This window comes from Vicugna pacos, chromosome 31 (genome assembly GCF_048564905.1).
Source record: "Vicugna pacos chromosome 31, VicPac4, whole genome shotgun sequence".
Classification (NCBI taxonomy): Eukaryota; Metazoa; Chordata; class Mammalia; order Artiodactyla; family Camelidae; genus Vicugna; species Vicugna pacos.
This window is the reverse complement of record NC_133017.1, coordinates 25,677,601-25,702,959: the sequence shown is the minus strand read 5'-3', so window position 1 is coordinate 25,702,959 and position 25,359 is coordinate 25,677,601. Positions and strand designations below refer to the sequence as shown.

The 25,359-nt window shown below is 53.7% G+C and overlaps 1 protein-coding gene across 4 annotated transcripts in view; it reads right to left on the bottom strand.

Moving 5' to 3' along the window:
- SHC3 (SHC adaptor protein 3) overlaps positions 1 to 25,359 on the bottom strand; it is a 136,978-nt gene that overhangs the window by 36,392 nt on the left and 75,227 nt on the right. For all 4 annotated transcript variants that reach the window (XM_072952751.1, XM_072952752.1, XM_072952753.1 and 1 more), the window contains 5 exons: positions 21,773 to 21,836; positions 19,494 to 19,613; positions 16,206 to 16,259; positions 10,118 to 10,169; positions 816 to 942 (listed from right to left, as the gene is read on the bottom strand). In XM_072952751.1, coding sequence (XP_072808852.1) covers positions 816 to 942; positions 10,118 to 10,169; positions 16,206 to 16,259; positions 19,494 to 19,613; positions 21,773 to 21,836 — 417 coding nt within the window. The remainder of the gene's footprint in view (positions 1 to 815; positions 943 to 10,117; positions 10,170 to 16,205; positions 16,260 to 19,493; positions 19,614 to 21,772; positions 21,837 to 25,359) is intronic.

The window sequence follows — 25,359 nt, the reverse complement described above, 5'->3', positions numbered from 1 at the left end:
AGACTGGGGGAAAAACGTGAAAAGCAAATTCAGGAGAAATAAAATAGAGCTTTATTTACAGTGAACACACCATTGTAACAGGCCTCCAGTAGGACAGACAACTGCCCCGTATTACTTTTTTTTAATGCTTTTTTATGCTGCGTGGAATACCCTTACGTCCTAAGGGAACTCAGTGGTAGAGTCCGAGCATTTTTATAATTAAACTGAACATCTCAAAACCCCTGGTCACATTTACTGTTTCTCTTAACACTTAAACAAACACCGCCAAGCCATTGTTGTTCCCATTTTACAGACGAAGCTGCTGAGACTCAGGCTGGCTAGGAACCCGCCGGGGCTGCCCCAGCCATCGAGTCTGAAAGCCACAAAGGCCAGTAAGGCAGACGCCACGCTGGTCGCCCCAAGCACGGCGCCTCCTGGAGGGAGCCTCCGAATCAGGACTTCAGCTCACCCTGACGACAGGGACAACGGGCCAGGCAGAACCCGTGATGCCAGCCCAAGGAGGCACATATGGAAACATCACATGCACGCAGAGGACCCAGAACAGAAACACACTACCGTTTTTTTGGTAACGTTGGCCACTGTCACTGTAGTTTCAAGAAAATGTTGTTCTAAACATCTGGAGCATCGCCCGCGCATTGGCTTCCTAAGCCACGGCCGGGCACCAGCTGGGTGTCTCCGCGCTCCAGAGGCCCTGTGACGGACCGTGTCTGTCCAGCGTGCTCCCCAGGAAGGTAGTTTCGTGCATTTTCTCCTTTCAAGTGTTTTTAAGAGGAAAGGCCAGAAAATGCAGAGGGGCCGCTGCAGACACTACTCACCGGTCGTGGAGAGCAGGGATCTTGGAAGGACACTGCAAATACTGCTTGAACCGGAGCTCAAAGGCCTGTCCGATGGAGCCGATGACATCCTGGGCCAGCCCATCACAGCACTCCAGAATGTGACAGGCTGTGAAAGCAAGGGACACGAGGCGTTAGAGACAGACACTGGGGCTGCCCAGGCTCCTCCTTCCCAAGGGGGAAACCCTGTAGCCTGCGGAGACAAGGGGACAGGAGGTGACCGTCATACCAGCTCGTGGCAGCTCCACCCACAGCTGCACCCCTGGGGCCCAGCCGTTCAGTTTCACACCATAGGGGTCCGTTCCTTAATGGCCTGTTCCCTCCAAAAGTAGAGGTTCTGTTTGTAAGTACATTTCAACATTTTAAAGTGCAACTTGATTTCTCTCCGAAGCTTTAAAGTCTATGAAAGATCCACTCAGAACTCAGTAGGGAAATAGGGTCTGAAGGAAAACTCAACAGGACCCAGAACCTGAGAGGAACAAGAAAAGAGTCCCATGAGCCTTAAAAAAAAAAATTTAAATTGGCTCCTTTGAACGAGTCCTGAGCTCCGATGGACTCAGCGCAAGTCCTCTGCTTACTTCCAAGTCCTCTGCTTACTTCCCAGAGGGAGTACGGTGTTACCACCAAGTGTGGCACTTGAAGCAGGGAGATGAATAACCTTTGAAGATGAGTTTAAAGGGACACTAGTTACCCAGTAGGACCATCCCGCCACACACCACCTGCATCTACACTGGATGAGGCTGAATATTCAGGCCAGTTCCCGGGGGCACCTGCCAGCTCAGATGGACATGCCGTCCTGGTGACCAAGACGTGGTGTAATCCATGTGGAACCTCCTAAGAAAAGACGGTGGAGTAGGGCAAGGCAGCGGAGAAGGTCCCCGCTCTGCTCTGCAGGGGAGCAGAGCTCTCCTCCAAGACGCATATCCACGGAGTCCCGCAGAAGAGCCCCCGCCCTGCCACGTGGCACCGTGGCCGGCGTGACATGCTCTGTCGCTACTGGGACAAGGGCATGTTCTCCCTGGAGAGAATGACAGGTGCGTGTGTCACACACCACCTTTCTCTTGCCGACAGCTAGGCTACAGCTGTACTTCAAGGAGGGCCTCCAGGAGCACGGCGGGGGCCAGCAGTGAGGCGCCGCGTCGCTGCCTGGGTGCTGGCTCCCCGGCGCTGGCAGCAACCAGGGGGCTGCGGAACCGTCTCCCCGCCGCGGGGGAAGCCAGCACGTGCCAGAAAGAGGGCTCGTTGAGATGGGAAGTTGCGAAGGAAGGAACAGGGACGTCACCGCCTCCACTGTCTGGCCTCTCTTCACCACGATGCCGCCTTCTCCGCGCACAGAGCCAGCCCGGCGCCGCAGAGCTCGCCCTGACGGTGACAGCGAGGCTGCCAGCCTCGGGCTTCTCTCCCCCGGGCTCAGACAGGACGCGGGGACAAGCGCTCCCAGGGAAGGCAAGTGTCACTGGATTGCTGCCTCGGACTGCAACGCTGTCCCTCAGAACGCCAGCCCCACCTCAGCGATGGCCGAGGGCTTTGTCCCGAGCAGACAGGCATCCTGGCTGTATTTTCGTTATTGAGTATTGATCCTGTCTTATTTTATTGTTGATACTAGTTTTCAGGATCAGCCCAGGTGGGCACAAAGCAAGCCCATAATTAGCTGTTGGGGCTGTGCGCCCGTCATTAACCGATGGGAATGGAGGTGCCTGTGCAGCCAGTCGGGAGCAGGAGTCTAGGGTGGAGTGAGGGAAGAGCCCCGCCCCCGCACCTGCCCCGTGTCTCCATCTGCACCTGCCCGCCCTGCCCTGCTGCTCTCCGGCACCGGCACAGCCGAGGGAACCGGCTGGCTGGAACTCTGGAGAACTGAGTGCACCAGGGATGGACCCAAGAAGCGCAGCCTCTTTTCCTTCTAAGGAGGAAAGCAGTGCCCTAACCTTTAACACAGTGAATGGAGACCAAGGTTTCCGCAAAGGGAGCCGTGCGATGGGTCTCCGTGGCCCCTCATCTGCACACCAGAGAACATGAGACGGAAAGGGTCTTCTGTAAGTCAGTTCCCTGGACATTGGAAGACACAGGGCTCTGGGTGGAAGCACCCTCATGGGATGAGGGCAGAGCCCTGTCTCGGGTCTGGGTACCAGAGGGCAACAGAACCAGCAGATGCAGCATTAAACCACGACTCCAGGCTCCGGGACTGGCTCAGTCCTCAGAGGACCGAGAAGACGTCGTCTGTGGGCTGGGTCGGAGGACCCCTCTGTAGGCTGGCCCTTCTGTGTTCAGATGGTCTCCTCTGGAAAGTATTGCAGTGGTCCTTAGCCGAAAGCCACTGTCTTCTGACCTCACCTGCGTGACCTGGTGTGTGAGGGATGACGAGGTCCTGGCCAAAGGTGACCATCAGGGCTGCTCGTCTTGTATCCCACGAGGAAAGGATGGGGCCAGAGGTGCCATTCATGACCAGGAAGGAGAAGGATTGAGTGAGAGGCACGTACGGAGTGGTGGTGCCCAGAGTCAAGACTCAAAACGATGCTAGAGAACATAAAACTTGGCCCAGAACAAACACAGAAGCAGGAAACGGGGTTGTTCCTCATTCTGGCCCCTTTGCAATAGTGCAGTGGTGTGGGTGGTCTGGGGACAGGGGCCTGCTTGCCCACCCTGGTCTCTCCCTGACCAGCAAGGCTGGAGTCAGTCTCCAGGGGAGCCAGCTCAGACCCCACAGCAGCCAGCCCAGCCCTGACACTAGTGGGGGGCCTTCATCAAGCCTCCCCACAGAGGCCACTCCCACCTGGGATGAGCCACGTGACAGCAGAAAGCTCTGTGGCCCAAACCAGACGGAACTGGGACACAGCATCGCTCTGCACACGGCACTCCTGGTGGGCCAGCCACACGCCTTCCGTGCCCGGTAGACACTGGCAGGCCAGAAGGCCAGTCCAGTTTCCCCATGGCTCCAAATGGCCCAGGGGCAAGTGGCTGCATCTGCCCGCTGGTGCTCAGGGCTGCTTCCGCCATCTGACTGATAAATGGCCTGCGGGCCAGTCGGGGCCACCATCCATCTGAGCGCGCTCTCTGAGCCCTGCCTGGGACAGCTGCTCTGTTAGTCAGCACAAGCAAGTGACGCCTCGTAACAAACATCCCCAGCGTCTCAGGGGCTGCAAACAGTTCCACTCCTGCTCGCTCATTCCTGGGCAGCTCTCCCAGGTGGCGACACTGAGAGACAGGCTGCTTTGATCTTCTGATCCTGAATTTCAGCACCAGGCCTCCACCATGCTCCAGGGAAGAAGGAGACAGGAGAGCCTTGCACAGTGCTGCTCTCAGCCCACCGCACAGGACCGGGGAAGGGGGCTGGCGGGCAGTCTCCTGCAAGCTGTGGGGAGCAGGGCCAGGACATCAGTGGGCACTGGCAATGCCCATCGCATGCACCGAACACCCAGATGTCTTTACTTTTGTAGATCAGAGGTTGCCAAGGTTTTTCATGTTTACTAGTAAAGAACTCTTTACTATCCTGAGCACATGTCCCAAATATGTGTCCACTTATTTATAAATTATTAGCACATATCCCCATGCTACTATAATAGAATGTATGTTATATAACTAGCTTTTGGAAGATGTTTAGAAGGATAAGATAAAGACAAAAGTTTGAGGTGTTTTGTTGACCTCGGAAGCATCACACCGTCAGTTATGACCGCAAAGCAAGATAAATACCTTGAGGGACGTCTGTCACCAGTGATGATGGATAGAAATTCATCTTCCCCTCTTTGAAATATTTTTCTTAAGCATTTGAGTTTGGAGGGGTTGATTGCTTATCTGATCAGATTATCATTGTTTTTTCACTTTGAAAAAGTAGGACCCCGCTTCCCCACCCCCCTCCATGGTCAGGAGCAGCGGACACACAGAAAGGGCGTGGCTGGCTCGCTACACCCTTTCCACATGCTTACGGGGTGAGGGCCCCTCTGGCTCACATCGGCAGTGCCTGTAAACAGAGCCTCCCACACGTGTCCCACCACAGTGGCTCCTTCCACGCCCCGGGGGATGGTCACCGCTCCGTGGTGGGCCTTGTCTCCATGGGGGGCTCTGCGGGTGTGGGGGGAACCTCTCAGGATCTGCGCTGCCCCTTTAAGGAGCCATGGCCCCTCCCACCCCCCCACACCCCCAACTCACACTTCACAGCCATCCGGCCTCCCCAGGGCAGCCCAGCCCCTGAAGGGGTCCCATCTCGGGCTGTCCCACTGTCCTCTTGTCTAGACTCACAGACTCTCCAAGAGCTCAGGTTCACAGCCACGTTCTCTACCAGCTGGTGACTGGCGGGAGGCGTCTCAGAGACACCTGGAGCCACTGCCCAGCGAGAAAAGTCCTGACAAAGAACGACCGCTCCGTCTTCCTCCTGGTGGGCCAGACTCTCACCCCTTAGAAGGAACACCGACCACCGGTGCATTCTTAGCAGAGAAGTGGAGACCCCAGCTTCAGGCCTGCTTTTCAGCCAACCCTGGTCTGTTCACTTCATACGTCCACACGCTCCTGATTGTTTCAGATTTTTTCATTTGAGCCAGGTAAGAACTCCAAGGTTCCTTTCCCGTGCTATTAATTTAGAGTCGTTTATATGTGTCCTAGCCCCAGGGCAGCAAACTAAATCTGTAAGGAGATGATTTTGCACCCGCTGGACTGGCGGGAATTTGAAAGTACTGAATCCCAAGTGTTGAACAAGAGGTGAAGCAGAGAGAGCCCCGCTGTGCCACCTGCGGGCTTTTATAACGTGAAACAAGTCTTTTTAAAAAGCCGAAGATGCCCCCAAGCACAGTGATTTGTCCTTCAGACGTAAATGCTAGGAAAGTTCTTGTACAGGAGCGTAAAATCACTACTGGAGAGCTCGCTCAAAGGCGTGCATTGAGCGCCTGCTTTGCACCAGGCCCTGCTCGAGGGTCTACGAACAGAGCAGGAAACAAAACAGCGTCCTGCTGTCACCAAGCTTACAGTCTGGAGGGTGGGCGCTGAAAACGAAGAGGGAAAAAATACACCATGAGAATGGGCTGCCTGGTGGCCACCCCCCTACACACAAAGACCCGTCCATCTCCTGAGCCGTTGAACCTGTGAGAAAGGATCTTTGCAGACGCAGTAAGTTAAGGACCTCAAGATGAGCTCATCCTGGCTAAGGGTGGGCTCTAAGTTCAATGACAAGTGTCTTTTAAGGGGCAGAAGAGACGACACAGACATAGAAGGAGGAAGGAATGGGAAGACGCTGGCTGAGACCGGGGGGTGCGGCCACAAGCTGAGGGCTCCTGGAGCAACCAGACGCCGGAGAGGGGGGAAGGCTCCTTCCCTGGACCCTTGCAGGGAGCATGGCCCTGCGGACACCTTGATTTCAGACCCCTAGCCGCCAGAACGTTTGTCCTCTTAAGCCACTAGGTTTGTGGTAATTCCTCACAGCAGTCACAGGAATCTAACACAAGCATAAAGACATTAACTAAAGTGAAAGGGATGAAGGAGGACAGCGGTGCAGGGTGACAGGAGGAGGACCAGGGAAGGCCATCTGGGAAGTGACTTCCCAGAAGGAGCCGGAAGGAAATCGGGGAGTGACCCGTGGAAGGGCTGGCGTAAGAGCGGCACGGGCATCGGGTCCGTAGGTGCAAAGGCCCTGAGACAGGTGCTTGCTTGACATGTTCAAGGAAGAGCCAGGAGGTGAGAGGGGCTGGAGTGGAGGTGGTGGGGTCACAGGGAACGAGGTGGGGGCAGCGCAGGAGTGAGCTCACATCGGGTCCTGTGGGCGGGACGAATGCGACGCTTCGTGGACGGAGGAGAAGAGTAGCTCTGACGCTCATCAGGGTGAGGGGCCTCGGGGCCTCCGAGCAGAGGGGGTAGCAGGCTGGTAAATCCTTAAATCTGACTTTCAGCCGGAGGCCCGCGCTAGGCAGGGTCACTGGGGCCTTCGGCACAGGACGTTTAAAGCCCAGGGGCTGGCTTCTTTGAAAAGCGAAACAAAACAGAACAAAACCGAAAACAAAAAAGCCCACTGTTGACAGCATCCGGCCATGAGGAAGCACCCAGTCGTCCGCCCACAGGAAGGTCAAGCTCCCACCGCTGTGTCATTAGACGGACGTTAACCTCCTGGCCTGAAAAAATAAGCATTGCTTTCACCTGTTACTCAGATGAGGGTTTTGGTTGTTGTTTGTTTGTTTGTTTTTTGCTTCTAGGGGAGAGATAAGTCAGGGCGGTGCTATGCTATTTTAAGGAGCTTATGCTCTTTAAGGTCGCTCCCCGAAAGTCACTTCCTGGGACCGACAACTGTCTAGGGTCAGAGGAACCCTAAATTCAGTGCTGAAAACGCCACGCGCTGGTAGAGAAGCCTGGAGAAGGCGCATCCGAGGCCGCGTTCCGTGCGGGGCGCCCCCGCAGGCCCGTCCCCCGCGTTCCCCACGCCTCAGGAGTCCTGGGGGAGGACGGCCGGCCGTGTTAAAGCCGCCCGGGCTGAGCGCGCAGGCCTTCCCGCCCTCCAGTCCGCCGCGCTGAACGCACGGGACGGGACTTTTCCACGCGAGCGCGGGCGCTCCCGGGGGCCCGCGAACGGGGCTGCTGTGCGGATGTAAATTACGGGAAGTACTGCCTCCTGCGTGTATCGGCAGCCACATGTCTCACTAGGACGTTATCTTTCAGCGACTTTTGTGGGCCAGACAGTCCGTTCAGCTAGCAGATACATGCGGTTGCCGGGGACGGGAGTCACTGGGGAGTCGTGTAAGTTCCAATGTGAAAACAAAATGGTTGGTATATTAGGATCCGCAGAGCCTGATTTGCTGGGTCTCCTGTAGGCCCTGCCTTCCAACCATGAGGCGCCAACCTCGTGAAACTTCACTCCCTTATCCCCTCGAGACGGGGGTGGTGGTTACTGCTCAGCTTAATGGCTTGGCCCGGGAATCTTTGGCCCTTCCACCAGATTAACTAGATAAGCCATGGATGCCTGAAACTAGAGAGAAAAACATAGATTCTCACTGTCCACACTTCAAGACTAACCAAAAACATCCGCCAAAATGTGTGAGCGGGAACCAGCGTGGGAAAGGCAGATGGTGATGGCGAGGGTCTCTGACCCGTCTCTGTAGGATTTTGACCATCCTCTGTAGGATGCCGGCCCATCCTGAGGCGCTCTGCTGACAGCCGGGCACCACAACGCTCCAAGGCCTGCTCCGTCACATCAGTGGGGGCCCCTGCGCGGGGAGCTGGATCTTTAAGGGCGCAACTACAAACATTCATTCGCTCCGGGCATCTGTTGCTCACCTGACTCCTGTGTGGCAGAGACCATTCCTACTGGACGGGGGTCATCATGGGGTGGATGTCTACAGGATGAAGGCAAAGGATGCTCCGAGATACTAATCCTGGCCAGACCCAGGACTCCCCTCCCTGCCCTCGCTGCCTCCCGGGAAGCTGGGTCCGCCGTGTGGTCTGCCTGCGTGATCGATGAGGAAGGCTGCAAATCCCTGTTGGAGAGCAGGCTCCGAGGCGGCTGGGACAACTTCGACCAGTAGACTGTGGCAGAGGTGACGCTAAGCCTGGCCTTCAGGGCACTGGGAGCATCCGCCTGAGCATCGCTGGAGCCCAGGGCTACTGCGCAGGACGTCCTCCGGCCCTGATGGAGGGGCCACTAGGAGGGACGCTGAGACTCCCGGCCGAGGGAAGAGGACCCTGCTGGCTCGGACGGCTCGTCCTCCCTGCCAAAGTGCGAGGCGTGGAGGCAAAGCCAACCTGGACCCTCCAGACCAGGCCAGCCGCCAGCCAAAGGGCATGCAGTGACCACCACCGACGCCACATGGGGCAGAAGAACGAGCCAGCTGAGCACTGCCTGGACTCCTGACACTCAGTCACATCAAAAGATGTCTTTTTAAAATGATGGTTGCTCAGCCACTAAGCTTCGTCACGGGCAACAGATAACCGGAAGGAAGGCGTGAACATCTCCCACCAAGTATCTCAAGGACCCCCACGCTGGCGGTGCCCCCAGAGCGCCAGCCACAGCGCAGAGGTCTGACACTGTCTTCACACCAGCACCGCACACAGGTCCCTAAGGGAGCTGGTCCGGCAACCGCGAGCATGTGGCGCGGATTCTGATCTCCGTGACTCTGAAAGGTGCTGCGGGCCGCAGGCACTGCTGGCTCGTGCCTCTGAAACAGGGTCGCAGCCTCTGTGCTCCTGTGGCCCTAAGGCAGCCTGCACGGGGTTAAGCCCCTCCGGGTCTAGCCCTCAGGCCTGGTCTCCCAGCCCTGGCTGGACAGACCACCGTGGCTGGGTTAGCCCCTGTCTGAGGCCTGGCGCTGGGACTCTGGGAAGCTCCCCTGGTGAGTGTAAAGTATAGTTCATTCTGAGAACCACTGTCAACTTAGGAGACATCAAAGGTGTCGAGAAAAAGTCTAGGATTACTTGAGGTTAACTTGGAGCAAACAAGAATAAAAGAATTACTTCAGCAACTTTTAACTCTGCGATGAGGTGTAGGCTGCCCTCTCCCCCCGCCCTCCCCTGGGATTGGTGGGAAAACAGAAAGTTAACATCTCATTGGCATTGGAATTTTTCAAGAATTTTTGTGTATGCGGACAGACACAAGAATTCTGCAAAGCAAACTAAGAAATCTTAACCGCTGGTGCCTGGGGGAGAGGGAGGGAGGGGGAGAGGAGCCGAGGCTGATGGACGAAGGGCTGCTTTGTAGCCGCACGCACCCCACCATCTTCACCTACGTCGGAGCATGGGGCACCTCGTGGCCGCCCGGGATTCAAGGCTGGCGCCCCTAGTCGGCCCGCCACCCACCCAGGCCTGTTCGTCTCAGGGGCTGGGGCTTTGGTTTTGTGAATGATGGAAGAATCAGGACAGCGAATGCGGAGGGAGGGTCTAGGAATAAAATAAATGGAAGGACCTGATGCTTCCGATGCCCTGGCCAGCCTGTGTCTGAGCTTGGACACCGGGCTGGGCAGGGCAGCGTGAAGCTTCTCGGGGAGGCTCCTTGGCAGCGGACACAGGGAGGCCAGGCGGTTTGTAAAGTCTTCAGATGTCACCGAGGCCACCGTCAGAGCTCGAGCGGGAGCTGCAGTGTGCACGCAGGTCAGGGTACCAGGCTGCAGCCGCCTGGATGCCGGTGTGTGTGTGAAGCTCACAGACACCCAGCATCTCCCGACCCGGCCGGGTGCGCCGCCACGCTTCACTGCCTGCAGACCTCGGTCCCCCTTCACAGCACGGTCTGACCCCGGCTCGCTCGGGTGGGGGGCTGAGATCACGAGGGACCCCGTGTCAAGCCTGGCTGCACACGAGGTGACAAAGGGCACGCACTGACTCACCTCTGCGGTTAACGGGGTCCTTAGCGACGTACGCAACGTAGTCTGTTGTGTCCTGTGAGAGAAAAACCAGACGTCACATCACTCGTGAAGGCGGCAGCAAGAGCAGCCCGAATAAAACAAAGGAGCTTTAAAACACAGTCCCAACTCCCCGATAGTCTGGTTTTGCTGGATTAGATGCGAGGTCCGGCATCGGGGATTTGGGGGAGCACCCCAGACGGCTCTAACGTGAACGGAGGCTGAGAACCAAGGCCGCCAGCTGTCTGCAGCAGCGTCCTCCAGCTTGAGCTGCTGTCAGAATCCCCGCGGGGCTTGTCACGGCACAGCTCGCCGAGCCCCACCCCGGGGCTTCCCATTCGACAGGTCTGAGGCCAGGCCCCCAGACGCGCGTTTCTGACAAGTTTCCAGCTCCTGCTGGTGGTCTGGGGGCCACACTCTAAGATAATCCCAAGCGGATGTTCCAAGGTTGGTTGCAAACACCCCTCCTGGGTGGGTGAGATTCGATGACGTAAGTAGTCATTTTAGTCCCTTTAAGATGTTTCAGAATTAGGCGCTCTCTTTAGAAGTCTCACCCTCGCAGATGAATTGCAAGTCCCCTTCCAGCCCCGTCTACTTGGCACACGGAGGAAGTGGCGACCTTAGAGGTGAGGCAACCACGTGGATTTTAGTTTCCAAAGTCAGAGGAACCAATAATGCACTTAAGTCTTGAAGGCAAAAGACTCTTCCTGCAGAGCTGACATTTTCAGCATTCAAATGCATCTCGGGAGGCAGCAGCTCGTAAGGGGCTCCCTCCTCGCTGTGACGTCTCCCAGACGTGATGGCTCGGAAGGGTTCCAGGGTTACTGACGAGCCCCAGTGTCTTCACGTCTGCAAGATCCTCTGTTGCAGCTCCTTCATTGCTCCCTTGTTGCTGCAGTTCGTATGGGCCGAGGACACGACCCTGTCTCTCCTGGCAGAGCTCCGGGAGACCCTCCAGTGGGACGGGGGATGAGGGACACGAGTGTGGGTAGGGTGCCGGGGCCACGAGTGCCCAGGGCAGGGCGGGCATGGTGCAAGGGGCCGTCCCGCGCACCGCTGCCCGGGGAGCCCAGCTCACTGAGGCCATGAGGGCAGAGCTCCCCGCGGCTGCTGCCGCGACGGGGAGACGCAAGTCCGACTCCGCACTGGGTCTGCTGCTCTCACTGTCACCTTCGTAACTACTGCGTCCGCTACGAGTTGAGCACTAAAGGGATGCTGCGGAGAAGCTAAAATGGTGCAGAATGGCCTGCCTCTGGGAACCCGCCTTCCCACGTAGCGAGTGTTAAGCTCACGTGCCTGTGTTCAGCTCACAGGAAGCGGCCTGGCCAGGCCCACCTGTGCGTGGCTGCAGGAGGGAGATGAACCCCTCCCCTGCGGAGCCAGGCAACGTTTGACTCCACTCCCTCCCCTTTTAGTATAAAAAAGAAGCATGAATTCTAACTGAGGCAAGACGGTTCTTTGGGACACTAGTCCACCATCTCCTCGGCCTGCCGGCTTTCTGGATAAAGTTGCTATTTTTTTGCCCCAACACCTCATCTCTTGATGTACTGGCCTGTCGTGCGGCGAGCAGTAAAATCTAGGACTTAGTGACACGGCCCCGGGGTCGCCCTCCAGCATGCAGCCGGCCTCAGCTGTCTCCTCTTCCTTCTCAGGCCACTGCTATTTAATGTTTTCACAGACTGACCTGGCGAAAGGGAGTGGGGGACAGTCAAACCCGTCAACCTGGCCTTCTGTCGTTTCATCAAGGAAGATCTGGTCCGAATCCGAAGTCGCTGGTGAAAATGAGGATTGCAGCTGGTAGTCACAGATGGGACTTCCCGGACTCAGATGGGAACGTCGGAAGCAGCCATAGGGAGCACTAGTGTTTCTCAATCCGAGATCCGGGGAACCCTAGGGCTGGGCTGACACGTTCTCCAGTGTTTGAGATGTCGCCAGGATTTCCTTTTAATTTTATGTGTTCGTTTCCAGGATAATCTTAAAAGTTAACACAAGAACGTACAGAATCGTCTACATGACAACTGTGCCGGCAAGTTCTGCACACAATTTCCACGCCAAGGTTTTCGGCTGGGTTTCCGACATGGTGGGTGCCAGGTTTTTAAAGAATTAGAGAGAAAAGAGCAGTCAGACTAGATGGCTTGGCCCCACCTGAAGCAAGTTAATGTCGCACTTGTACACCATGATGCACGCCGACGTGTTCGCTTGAAAGAAGAAATGAGTGGAAGGAGCGAGGCACGCCGCACCTGTGGCAGCAGAGGGATGCTGACCCCAAAGCCTTCTGCTCCGTGGTGGCCACCTCCAGAGCCACGCTGGGAGCGGAGACGTAGCTTCAGCAAAACTTCACTCATCGCGGTAAATTAATTTTATTTTAAGTGTTATTGACTTTACTGTGTTTATTTGTACTTAACTTCCAAGTTTGGGGTTTACAGTTTCATAAAAGGTGTAAACATAGGGAGTCTACACATGATTTATTTTTGTACCTATACATGGGTAACAAAATTAAGATGAGTCCCACACCAATGGCACATACAGGGAAATTCTTCTTTTTAAATTCTTTCTTCAGTCTGAGAAGCTCTGCTCTGGCTCCAGGCGGGGGGAGGAGGCCCAGGCAAAAGATGTGCTGTGTCCCTGCCGCTCAGACGATCAAGGGCCAAGCCAAGGACGCAGCTTTTCTGATGCCGATACTGATGCTTTCCTGGCACAGGGAGGGAGTGTATTGTTGCTCAGAACAACATTCCTGACGTCCCCCAGTCAACGGTGGGCACCCTAAGCTTCGAGGATGGGCTGCCGAGTGCCCGCTCTGTATTTACCCACGTCTGTTCTCACTCCCCAAGATGTCATGAGCCTGACTATTATTCCGGCATTCTTTGGGTGATCTTTTAAAACTGCTAGTAATCGTAGATTACGACGGCAGTGTGCCTTCTTCATTGTAGGAATTAACAGTGTTTTCTAGTCTGTCTTGCTTGACCCTTCACAACACCACGTTCTTCCTGGATAAACTCAGGCGCAGAGCAATAAGCAGACACACACTTAGCAGCAGAACAAAAAATAGAACCTAGAATTGTTGGTTTCTACTGAAGCGTCTACCACCCGTAATGATTCCAAGCTTCTCTGGAACGGGAAGTCATGCACAGTGTGCCAAGCGTTTGGATAGGCTAAAACGAAAAGTAAGCAGGCTTCCCGTCCCCCGGTGTCATGATACTTCCTGTATCAGAAAAAAATACTCTAAGTTACATGGGTCACTGAATGTTTCCTTTTTTTAGTGAAGAGCTGGTGGGGAAAACTGAAAATAGTTCACAGATCTGTTCAGCATCTTGGAGAACAAAATAATTTTAACACAGGACAGTGTAGCTGGCTTTCCACTTTCTAGATCTCTGCATCTCTACCCATAACGTCAGCATGAAGATGAGGTTTGAGACGAGTTCTTGAAAGGAGATGCTGACGCAGGTGTGCCATGTTTCTGCCCTTTGTTTTTGAAACTGGGTTACCTCCCAAATTTAAGAAACCATAGTTCCAAGAAGTGCATTAGGCAAAGCAAGTAGACAGTCACTACAAATTAATCAGATCCAGTTACAGACGTAAGTGTAGATCTGTGTAGGTGTGTAGTACAGGGGGATGATAATACACGCCTGCACACACGCCTGCACACATGCCTGCATACACACCTGCACACAGTCGTCAGAAATGCTCTGTGGATGGGCTGGATTATGGAGGACTCCCGCTTTCTGAATCCACATCTCAATGATGTATTTCATTTTACAATGGAAGGCAGGAAGTTAAAAGATTAGAAAGATAGTAAAGGAAGGGAAGGGAATGGACAGGGAAGGGAGGGGAGGAGAGAAGAGGGAAGGGAAGGGAGGGGAGGGGAGGGAAGAGGGGAGGGGAGGGGAACTCATCATAGAAGACTTTGGAAAACTAGACCCTCAGCATGAAACAGGGCCAAGCCAGCGGGACTCACTGAGTGAGCTGGTTAGACAGCGCCCTGCGCGTCCCACGACACTCATGCAGAGGTTTAAGGGCAAAGAGCCATCCACAGGGTGGCCAGACCCCTCTCCTGCCAGTGCCTTTGGCTTAGGGACCTGAGACAGGGAGCCGCCCAGACCTCTTCCTGCGCCTGCATCTCAGGCAGGAGTGATTCTGGGGCGAGGCATGGTGCACCCCTGGGGGCTGCAGCCGGTGGGGGCAGAGGGGGCAGACGCAGGCTTTCCTGGAGCGAAGGCACTCAACATCATGGTTATACTGTCCTTGGGAAAGGCTGAGACTGGAGCCAGCCGTGAAAACCACTCCCGGGGTTGGCTTTCAGTGTGCCGAGCGCAGTTCCACAACGAGGTTTCCCAGGTAGGAGCGTGGGGAGGACGGGCTGTGAGAGGGACGCCGGGCGTGGGAAAGGCCCCCTTCCCAGGCAGAAACAGACGAGGCCCCTGCCCTCGGCGTGAGGAGTAACTTAACGCACCGATTACTCAGGCTACCTTGCACCAGTGAACTTTCACATAAAATCTGAGCATAGCCCACTGACACGCTCACAAAATAATGCAAACAACAACAGTGACAAAAAACCGGCCTGCCTGAGGAGGAAGCCGTTTTCTTCTGAGTCCTGCCTCTCGTGACACTGAAACTGAGCGCTGGCATCTTACGGTACCTTCCTGACCGAACGTGGGGGGCAAACGCCTTGTGATTCCACCTTCGTCAAAAAAAAGGCAATGAGAAATAGAACATTCTCCGTCTATCCTTTATTCTCTCTCTCTCTCTGTCTCTGCCACTCCTTCCCTGTTGGCAAAACAAACCATTAAACGACTACAGTGCTAAATTTGGAAAGAAAAATTCCAGTTTCAAATATTTAAGAATAAGCCAGAGTAAGTAAATTCACAGCCTTCAGATGGACTTGAAATACAAACACGGAGGACCCCAGGGGGGGCTGATGAGGAAACAGGAACAAATCAGGGCTGGCAGAGTCACGAAATGAGCAGCTGGGCAGCTTGAGAAACTGGGAGCTGCGTCATTACCTCTTTTTTTTTTAATTGAGCTACAGTCAGTTTACAATGCTGTGTCCGTTTCTAGTGTAGAGCACGATTTTTCGGTCATACACGAACATACATACATTCGTTGTCGCGTTCTTTTCCACTATGAGCTACCACCAGATCTTGCATATATTTATTTCCCTGCGCTGTACAGTATGAACTTGTTTATCTATTCTGTACACACCTGTCAGTATCTACAAATCTCGAACTCCCAGTCTGTCCCTTCCCACCCTGTTCCCCTCTGGCAACCACAGGTCTGTGTTCTATGTGTATGAGTCTGTTTCTGTTTTATATATAAGTTCATTTTTTTCCCTAGATTCCACATATGAGCGATCTCATATGGTATTTTTCTTCCTCTTTCTGGCTTACTTCACTTAGAAGGACATTCTCCAGGGACATCCATGTTGCTGCAAATGCATTACGTTGTCGGTTTTTATGGCTGAATAGTATTCCATTGTATAAATACACCACCTCTTCTTTATCCAGTCACCTGAGGGTGGACATTTAGGCTGTTTCCATGTCCTGGCTTTTGTAAATAGTGCTGCTATGAACACTGGGGTGCAGGTGTCATCCTGAAGTAGGGTTCCTTCTGGATTTCTGCCCAGGAGCGGGATTCCTGGGTCACATGGTAAGTCTATTCCTAGTCTTTTGAGGAATCTCCACACTGTTTTCCACAGTGGCTGCACCAAACTGTCATTACCTCTTAAAAAAGCCAGTGCTTCAAGGATCTGACAGCTTTTGACTCATGAAATGAAATAGAATGGTAGGTCTTTGCCATGGGTTACCCCTAAAAAATCAGAGTCAGAGCTTCTGAAATTGGGAAGGGGAAATTGTTGACATAGATAACTTTCCTTTTCTTTTTTAATTGTTTAAAAAAATTATTTTTATGGAGGTACTGGAGATTGAACCCAGGACCTCATGCATGCTAACATGCTCTGCCACCCAGCTGTGCCCGCCCCCCGTAGCTGTCTTCATAGGGTCCTAAGAAGCACACTTTTGAAGCAGGGCCCCTTCTCAGCAATTATGACGAGAGAGAAAACAAATTCGAAGGCACTTACCGGGTCCCCCCCGGAGGCGAAGGAGATGGACTGCATGTGGTGATTGGCTATGATCTGCCAAGGCCAAGACAAGAAACGAGACATGCTGTTATTAACCTTCCCATGTCTTGGAAAACCAACTGTTTGTTGGCAGGCAATACGACTCGACAAGGTTCCCTGAAAATTGGTAGCATTGGTACCCGATGAAAGTAACAATTATAAATGCAACAGCAGTTGCTAACCTTGAACGAAACATCACAACCTGTCAGCTGCTCACCGAGCTGCTTTGCCAGAATTCTCTCATGTAAGTTCACCACAGCCCTGGGACGTAGGAAATATTGTAATCCCACTTCACAGATGTGGAGCCTGAGGCCCCGAGGGGATAAGCAGCTGGCTGAGAGATCTCCAGCTACAACGAGACAGGGGGTCTACAACCAGGTCTCCTCGAGAAGGCGAACATCTCACCCCAAACATTTCAGCTGTGCGGTTTCTGTCTCCAAAGACATACGGGATCTTCAGTGCAGACCCCATAGCCGGCGTGGAGGGCAGGGTGGCGGTCCCCTTCTTCATCTCATTTGTATCAGGTGCACATAAATTAGAAAGCCTGCATCTGAGACGAAAATCAGTGCCATCTCGGGGACTCTGGTAACTTATCAATTTAAAAAGCAGCGAGGATGTTCTGAGTTCACTTTAAAATGGGAGCGTTCCATTAGCATCATACGCTGTGGCGTACAGCGGGCTTCAGGAGACACTGAGTAAGCTGGAAGCTGCCCTAAATTTAAGAGAAGCCACAGAAGTCCTCCCTGCTGTTTTTGTCTTTTAAAGGCAATGTAATGGCACTGAAGCAAACTTCCAGGGGCGGAACAGCACTCTTGCTTGGGTCCCAGCACACCGGGCTCATTTCCGCACAGGCCCCCGGGCCCTTGCCGGCAGGCAGGCAGCATTCGCAGAGCCGGAATCCCAGAGGTTTTTCCAACCATGCTCCAGTAAAACTCAAAGCAAAACCATCACTGAACTATAAGATAAAATCAGATATTTTTAAATGTCTGCTTCAGTTCTCGGCATTTCCAAAACTACTCAGGAGCTAGAAAAACCTCCGTGTAGAAATGACCAAAAGCGAGCCCCGCCCTGCCGCCTGTGCCCGAAGCCGCTGACTCAGCCGCACAGCTGCCCGCCGCAGCTTTCTGACTTGCCTCTCGTCCAGGGGTAGAGGGCTCCCCGGGGAGCAATGAGGACACAGAAGTCCCCAAATGCTGACCACCTATGACTTCTGAAGTTGTTCATTTTTGCTTATTTAATTTTTTTTCGCTTATTTAATTTTTGCTTCTAAAGCAGCTTGAAAACTGGGGTTTTGGAAATTAAAGTGAACGTGAAGATTTAAGAAAAAAAAAGTGGAAATTCTATTTGGTCAACACGACCATTCCTGTACGATGGTACGGTGTCCTTTAGGGAAAGACAGAGACTGGAAAGGAGAGTCAGAGAACGAGAGCTGATTGACTAACGGACGCGCCTTGCTCTGAGGGTGTTCTGTCCTGTTTGCTCCCGGGAGGGCTGTCGAGGGGAGCCAGCACTGCCCTTCTGCTGTCCCTCCAGGTTGGGAAGGGGCTGCCCCCTCGGGCTCAGTCACAGTTTGCATCGCTCAGCCAGACAGGAGGGGCTGGGCGACGGGAGCGCTGGCTCCTGCCAACCCTTCCTCACCTTCTGCCCACGTCACCCGAGCTGGCCTGCGCCAGCCCCTGAGCCCAGCGCTCACCCCGCCCACCTAGAGGCCACCTGGACACCCCCAGCCAGCCCCCAGGCCCCGGACGGGGGTGGCCTCATCCTTCCTACTCTGAGAGTCGGCCTCTCCTTCTTTATTTTTTTAAATTGTTTTTCTTTTTTCTTTTTTTTTTTAAGGAGGGGAGTGAGTTAGAAGGAGGAATTAGAAGATAAGAACTCACAGAACCTAGGACCACGGTCCGAGGATTCCTAGAAACAAGGTGCAACGGCCACATGGGATAAAAGTGGACGTGGGCGTGTGGGTGCAGCACCCGGGAGTGGGGGGCAGCCTCATCAGCTACCACGCGGCAGCGGGCGAGCCCCAAGCCGGCGGCAGCTCCGGAGAAAGGCGGAGCCAGATGGAAGTTCTCAGCCCACCACCTGCACGACTGGGCTCCCATCCCTCAGAGAGGCCGACGAGAGGAGACAAGGGGCTAGCCGTCAGGGCGGTGAGGACGAAGGAGTGGAGCGGGAAGTGGCACCACGGCGTCACAGTGCAGCCCGGGCGCTGCCTCCCATGTCTAGGCTGGATCTAGAATTCGTTTCAGTACCTTGGGCCTCGCAGGGGGCTGGGGGTGTCCTGTTGCTCCTAAACGAAGCCGGGGTGCTGCTCGCTTATCCGGGGAGCATGGGAATCAATAAACAGGAATACGCACAGCAACGTGCAGGAGCCCTGGGCGTCCCTGCTAGCACACTGCCGGAGTGGAGAAGCGTGTCACCCGGAGGTCTGTGAACTGCCCATCCTTCGCCGTGCAGACAGATCTGAATCCCCACCTACGCTGCCAGCCACAGGGGCCCAGAGTGAGCAGAGCAGGTGAGGGCGGGCTCCACCCACAGCCCACCTCTGTGGTTTAGGAGCATTTTCGTCTCCTTTGCCTCCTTTGGCCGACGGAACTGCTCTGTGGCTACCAGAACAGCTACTCATACGTCCATTTTTCCAGCTGAAGGAACTAACGATCAAAGAAGACTACGAGGTGGGCAGTGCAGAGGAACCCAGCCATCTTAGCACAGTCTGTCTCAATGAGCTTCGTCGCCGGGCCACCTCCGTCAGCCAGGCACCCCACCACGCTGCATGTGCCGCGGGCGCACCACGTCACGCCAACCCTACGACACGACCAACCGTGCGAGGCCCCCAGATTCTGACCCGCTAAGAAATAAAAAAGTCTGCCACTCAAACCGCAGCATGCCACCATCTCGAAGATGCTAAATGTGAAAATAAAACGTGGGCTGTAGAACCAACAGAAGATCATGTGAAAGAAAACAAAATGGGGCAAGGGCACCGACAGGAGACGTGTGCGCACGCATACACCGCTCCTTACGTTGTAAGTAAACCGGTGATTCCATGCCTTCTCCTCAGAAAAACCCAAAAAAGGTAATAAGTGAGAGCAGAATTCAAGAGACTAAATTCCGCTGGCGACCTTCGGAAGCGGCCGGGGTTTGCAGACTGGCGAAGGCTTTACACGAACGCGCTGGGCGGGGGCCGGGAAGGCTGGAGGGGGGGAGGCCCGTGAAAGGCAAGGCCGGGGCTCTGGGCGGGGCGGCCCCACAGACCTGCTTCGAGTCCGGCGTCCGCAGGCTCAGGCTGGCGGTGGATATGGTCAGGGAGATGCTCGTCCCCGCGAACTGCAGGTTCCTCTTGCCCAGGATGCTGGACAGCATTTTGCTCGGAGGCTGTGAAATGAAATCAAGCAGCAATGTCATTTTAGCCTTCTGTTCACGGGAGGCCGCGCTGTCAGGGCCTCTACGCCGGTGCGTCTGCCACACCTCCAACCCTCTCTCATCGGGCACGCGAAGGTAACGTGCCAGGAATGAGCTGGGTTGGGGGGGTGGGGAGCGGCCTGATATTAACAGGCAAATTCCAGAGCTCGCAAAATGCAAACTGTAAAGCATCTGAGATGCTCACACTGAGATGAGGACCCTCGCGGGGAAGTCAGAGATGGCGACACACCAAGCAGCTTACGCTGGGATGCGTCTCGCGGGTCCCTCGTGAGTCCCGGGAAGGCACCACAGGCCGGGCCCGCAGCGCTGGGGTCTCAGAAGCCGGCTTCCTCCCACCAGGAGTCAAACTACTCAGGACCAGGCTGAAACGGACCAGCTCATGGGCGGGTGGGCGAGCCCGCAGAGTTGTGAGAACCCTCGTTGCTGAAGGGAGCAGAGCTAATCCTTTGGCCGGGACATCCTCCCAGGCCCGTGCTCCCACAGATGGTCCAATTAGAACCGATGGGCTGGGAGCCAGCACAAGGGTAGACAGACTCGGTTCCGCTCCAACCGGTACATCAGTCAGCCCTTCAGAGCGGTCCTTGGCACCGGGACCGGCAGGCTGCCCCACCCTTCCCTTTCGGGTTAGAACATGCCTTCTTTTGAGAGGCCGGTTAACACCAGCTCTTAACCAGGCAGGCGCTGTGTAAAAATCTCCCCGCCCCGGAGGTTCTGGTTAAGCACACCAGTGGTGGAGCCCCGAAACTGCCATTGCTTCCACCACCTCCACCCAGGGGACCGTGAGGAAGCCTGGGACTCGCTTGTCGGGCGGCACGTGGCTATGAAAGAGGAGGTTCCCTGTCTCTGTTCTCAGACGCCCTCCTAGTTCCCGTGGCCCTGGTTCTCTGTGTCCCCTGTGGGTTGACAGGAACACAGGCCAGCTCGCCCGAGCCTTCGTCCAAAACTCTCTGCCTGAAACCCCGTTGCTCTGTGGGTTCACAGGTGTCCCCAGGCTATGAAGACACAAGCTGACCTGCAGCCCTGGGAGCAGCAGAGGCAACCACACGCTTTGCCCCAAACCTCAGGCTCAGGACAGACCCGGAGATACAGGGACACAGTCCCCGCCGTGCGGTCCAGGCTTAGAAAAGTCGAGACGGTGGGTATTTAATTATACATTTACTAAGACACTTAAGGAAAGGGTGTTTCTGAGCTTTCTTTTAATCCGAGGCTTTTCTTCTGGTCCAACCACCTCCTGGATGAAGAGGCTGAATCCAGGGCTGGAATGTGGGGCCCGTGGAGCCAGGCAGCCTGAGCTCGAGCTCAGCACCGTCACCTTGTTATCCTGTGGGGTCTCATCTCTGTGCCTCAGTTTTCATCATCTGTAAAATGGGGCTATCCGATGGCGTTCTGGAGCTGGCTTGTTCCAGCTAATGAGAAACAGTTATAAAATTTTTAGGAATTTGATGAGCTGCCCATTAAAAACTGCTGCCATTAAAATTTAATTTATGTAAACTTACAATTAAACCAATTACATTTTTAAAAAATGAACAATAAATATTCAAAATTCATCACTTCCTACAGCACGTTTCCTCTCAACTCCATTTTAGGGATGTCCTGTTAAAGCTGGAAATCGACCACGGTCGGAGAAGTTACACCCTAGAAACCGGCAACCATGGCAGATTTTGAGCTTCTCTGTCACCACCGCCAGCCCCAAGAGCCTGTTGTTAAACTTTTACCACTGAGGGCGTCTACCACAAAGAGTGGTTCTAAGGAAGTGAATCAATGCACTGCAGGCAGAGAAGAACGCCTGGCCCTGCTTTGCCTGCCTTTAGGTTTCAGCCCAGGGAGCTTACCTGGGGCTGGCCTTGACAGCTGACGGTCCTCGTCGGCCTCGTGGCCAAGAGGGGATCGAAGCTCTTTCTGGTTTTGAAGGAGACTCAGCCACTGTGAGTCACCCCCTATAAACTAAGGGATGTCTCTTGGTTCCCTGTCACCCAGCAAAAAAAAAAAAGTGACAGGAGCCAGGCCATGGAGACAGGGAACTGAACGACGGTGTGTGACTCGAGGAGCTGAGTGGTGGCGGAGCGCAGACAGCACAGACACCGACAGACGCGGGGCCGCGAGGGCCGTACCTTTCTCCTCCTGAAGGCTCCCTTGGCCCCAGGCACGGCTTCGCAGACCCGGCTGATGGCTTCTCTGAGGAAGACAGGAAGAGACCCGTTTCGTCACAGCGGTCAGGATGACATACCCCGGACACGCCACACGTGCCCAAAACAAAGCTAAGCCGGACGCAAACAGCTCGTCTCGGCCCCTCGGACTGGCAGCAGCCTGGTTCTTCCCACTGCTGTGGTTGTGCCCTGATGCTGTGACACGTTACCAGTGCCACACTTTTTTTTTTAAACGTTTGGTTAAGGTGCCATTTTAAAAAGCCAGCACCCTGTGGGGAGGGGATGGCTCAGTGGTAGAGCGCATGCTTGGTGTGCAGCGAGGTCATGGGTCCAATCCCTAGTGCATCCATTAAATTAAAAATGAATAAATAAACCTGATTATCCCCGCTCAGAAAAAAATTTTTAAATAAAAACTAACTAACTAATAAATCTAATTACCCCCTATACTCTCCCAATTTTTTTTTTAAATCAGGACCCTGAAACGCTGAGTCAACCCCTGCTAGTGACCAAGATCCTCTGAAGTGAGTCAGAAGGTAATTAAGAGAAATCTGCTCCTCTGAGCGTTACTCGCAGCTTCTGCGCGTGGTAAATATCACACAGTCAGGAGGAGCGGGGCTCCAAGGGTGTGCAGATGAGCCAGAAGTGAGGCTCTGCGCTGAGGAAGGAGGCCGGAGCGTCCTCGGTACTGAGGGGGCCGGGCAGGAGGACCGGCTGCAGAGGGTCCGACCCGCAGGTCTGCTCCGCGCAGGAGAGCTGGGAGCAGTGGGAAGCCGTCCAGCCCGGATGCTGGGGGCTGGGGAGGGCGTGGCTCGGGCAGGTGCCTGAAAGCGAACGTAGCTCAGCTCTGTGACTCGGGTGATATGGCAGACGTGGCTCCGAAGTCAGGAACCCAGACGGGAGCTGGGTGAATGTCTCAGCTCCCACTGGGGTACGGACAAGATAGTTTAAGAACAGAGAAAAAAAATAAATCGGAATTTGGAGGTGCACTGAGTGATAAAGAAGATGGCGGGTCCTCAGAAACACTCCACAAACCTTCCCAGCTGAACGCTCCTTGCAATTCTCTTCTGTCATCTAGGAGATGCATTGTCATCATGACACAATGTGGCCTTGTCACATTGGGTGAGGCTGTTCAGCCAAGTTTCACATCTGCCACTCAACTCAGCGTGCAGAGGGGAGAAGGAAGCACCATTTCAAGAGTTCTAAGTCCATAGAAACTGCAGGCTCTGAATCACCGTGACTCAGAAACATTTATGTAAAAGCAGCAACTGTCTTTGATGTTTATGCTTCGTCATTTATTTTATAATCACATTCTACCCGGGGTTCTATCAAAACGATCTCCCGAAGTGTTTACTAAAAGTAAACTCCTTATTGAAGAGAGCCAAGTTGTCTCTCTGAGAAACGTGCGTAAAAATTATCTCTATTTTATCTGTTTAATTTTTTTGATGTTGATGCATGTCTGCACCGTGCTTGTTACATTAAGTGATATATTTAGCTGAGCAGAGCAACTAACGCTCTGATAGTCCCAGGAGGCTGGAGAGACATTATTCCAGTGGAAAGCTTCCCGGTAAGTCTTTCCTTAAATATGCTTAATAAGCGTCAGATTTCTTTTCCTGTCCACCGACACAGAAGACAAGAGAGAAAAAACCAGTCTTGGATGACAGCTTTCAGAAAGGAAACGTCAAATGTCTGACTAATCACTTAGGTTACACACCATCCAACGTCTAACCTAACTCGGCCACGAAGCTTACGTGATGCTTTGGGAGACGGAGGTGGAAACGACCAATGAGCATCAAGAACAGGATTGTGGAGAAAACGCTGCAAATGATAAACACGGTCTGTCAAACACACCCTCCCGTGCGTCTCGGGGCACCTACAGAGACTCAATCTTTTGGCCTCAACACTCACCAATGTAAGAAATTCTAGAAATTTCTCAGAGCGCCCGGACTCAGGAAAGTGCGGCGCATCCCTGCTGTGAGCCAGCCTTCAGAACCCCCGAGAGCTGTGCAAACCAAGCTGCTTTTCGGAAAAATGCGCTCCCTCCATCACTGGCATAAATTTGGTTCGGTGCTTGTAGGATAACCTGTGTGTGTGTGCACGCTCATTTCAGCCAGGTGGGCAGCACCCAGCTCTGTTTGAAATAGAAATGTGACATAACTATTAACCACTGCAATATTCCAGCGACTGAAATCAGTCACTTGGACTCCGAAGTCTAACTTAAATACAACGATTCTTACTGTCCTAACTGGCCATCAGAGGGAATTTTGGTGAGCAGCCCTGTGTAATCACTTGGCAGTAGTTCTTCAGCTTTGTGTAGATCCATTTAATCCCAGTTTGAGTCCCAGGTAGCGACGCTGCCCTGCTGTTAATAATGGAGATTGCTTCGTAGCCTTCTGTTCCATTTCGGGAAGCCAAGCCATGACCTCAGCGTCCGGCTAATATGAAAATGGAATATCTGGCAGCTGCGGGGTCATCCGAAAGTACCTGAAGCCAGCCTCGAATGCTGAACTTCACTTTCTCCTGATTTCACCATCTTCAGTGGAACTCAGTCTGAAATCCTCGTCATGAGAGCAGTACCTTTCCCATCTAACAGCTCTTTAAATGAACCGTAGTACTTTAGAGCTGGGCCCTTTGAAATACTGTAGCACCATCTTTCTCCTTCCCCCCCCATCTCATTGCTGCCCACCTGACCTCCCCAAACACACACACACACACACACACACACACACACACGCTTTGCAGACTAAAACAAAACAAAGCAAAAAACAGGGCATCGGGTTATTTCTACAGCCATTTGATCATGTTCTAGTTGGAGGGTGGTGCAAAACAAACACATTGCAATCAATTTCAGGAAGAAACAGAAAGAAGGGACACTTAGAACGTGCAGAGAAGCAGACATACCACCCCTCTCCCCAAGTGTGCCCCCGGCATAAGGATCATTTGACGAGAAACAGATACAAGAAAAGCTCTCCGCACTTCCCCGATTCGCCTACAAGCAAGACACAAATTTGCAAAGGCGTCTCCCTCCCCTCTCTACCGGGAAGGACAGAAGTTAATCCCTGGCGACACCTCCATCCACTAAGAGATGCACCAAAGGAATCTGCGTAACAAGTCTTGCTACTAGTTCTTACCTGCCGTTAGCTTTCTGATGCATTTATCTTCCCACAATTTGCCACCCCTAAAATCTCAAAAGTCTTTTCTTGTGTCTTGTCAGTTCTGTGCAGATTTATTGCTCTTTGATTAAGATATACGCCTAAGTTCTAACCACTTCGTTGAGTTGACTTGCGTGTAGATGCACTGATGCATTCATCAACAGTTTGGGGTTTTTTTTTTTCTCTTGTTACTCTGTCTTCTGTCAGCCTAATTCGCAGGGTTCCAGCCAGGGAACATAGAAAAACAGAGCCAAAAAGGGTTTTCCTCCCCTCCAGGAATATACGCGGTAATGCGTGCAGTAGGGGGGTTACCCAGTGAGTGGCATCTGCACAACCATCCAGGAAAAAGCTAAGCTGGGTTCCCATCTGATGCCTTATATGCAAATAAATCCGAGGTGAATT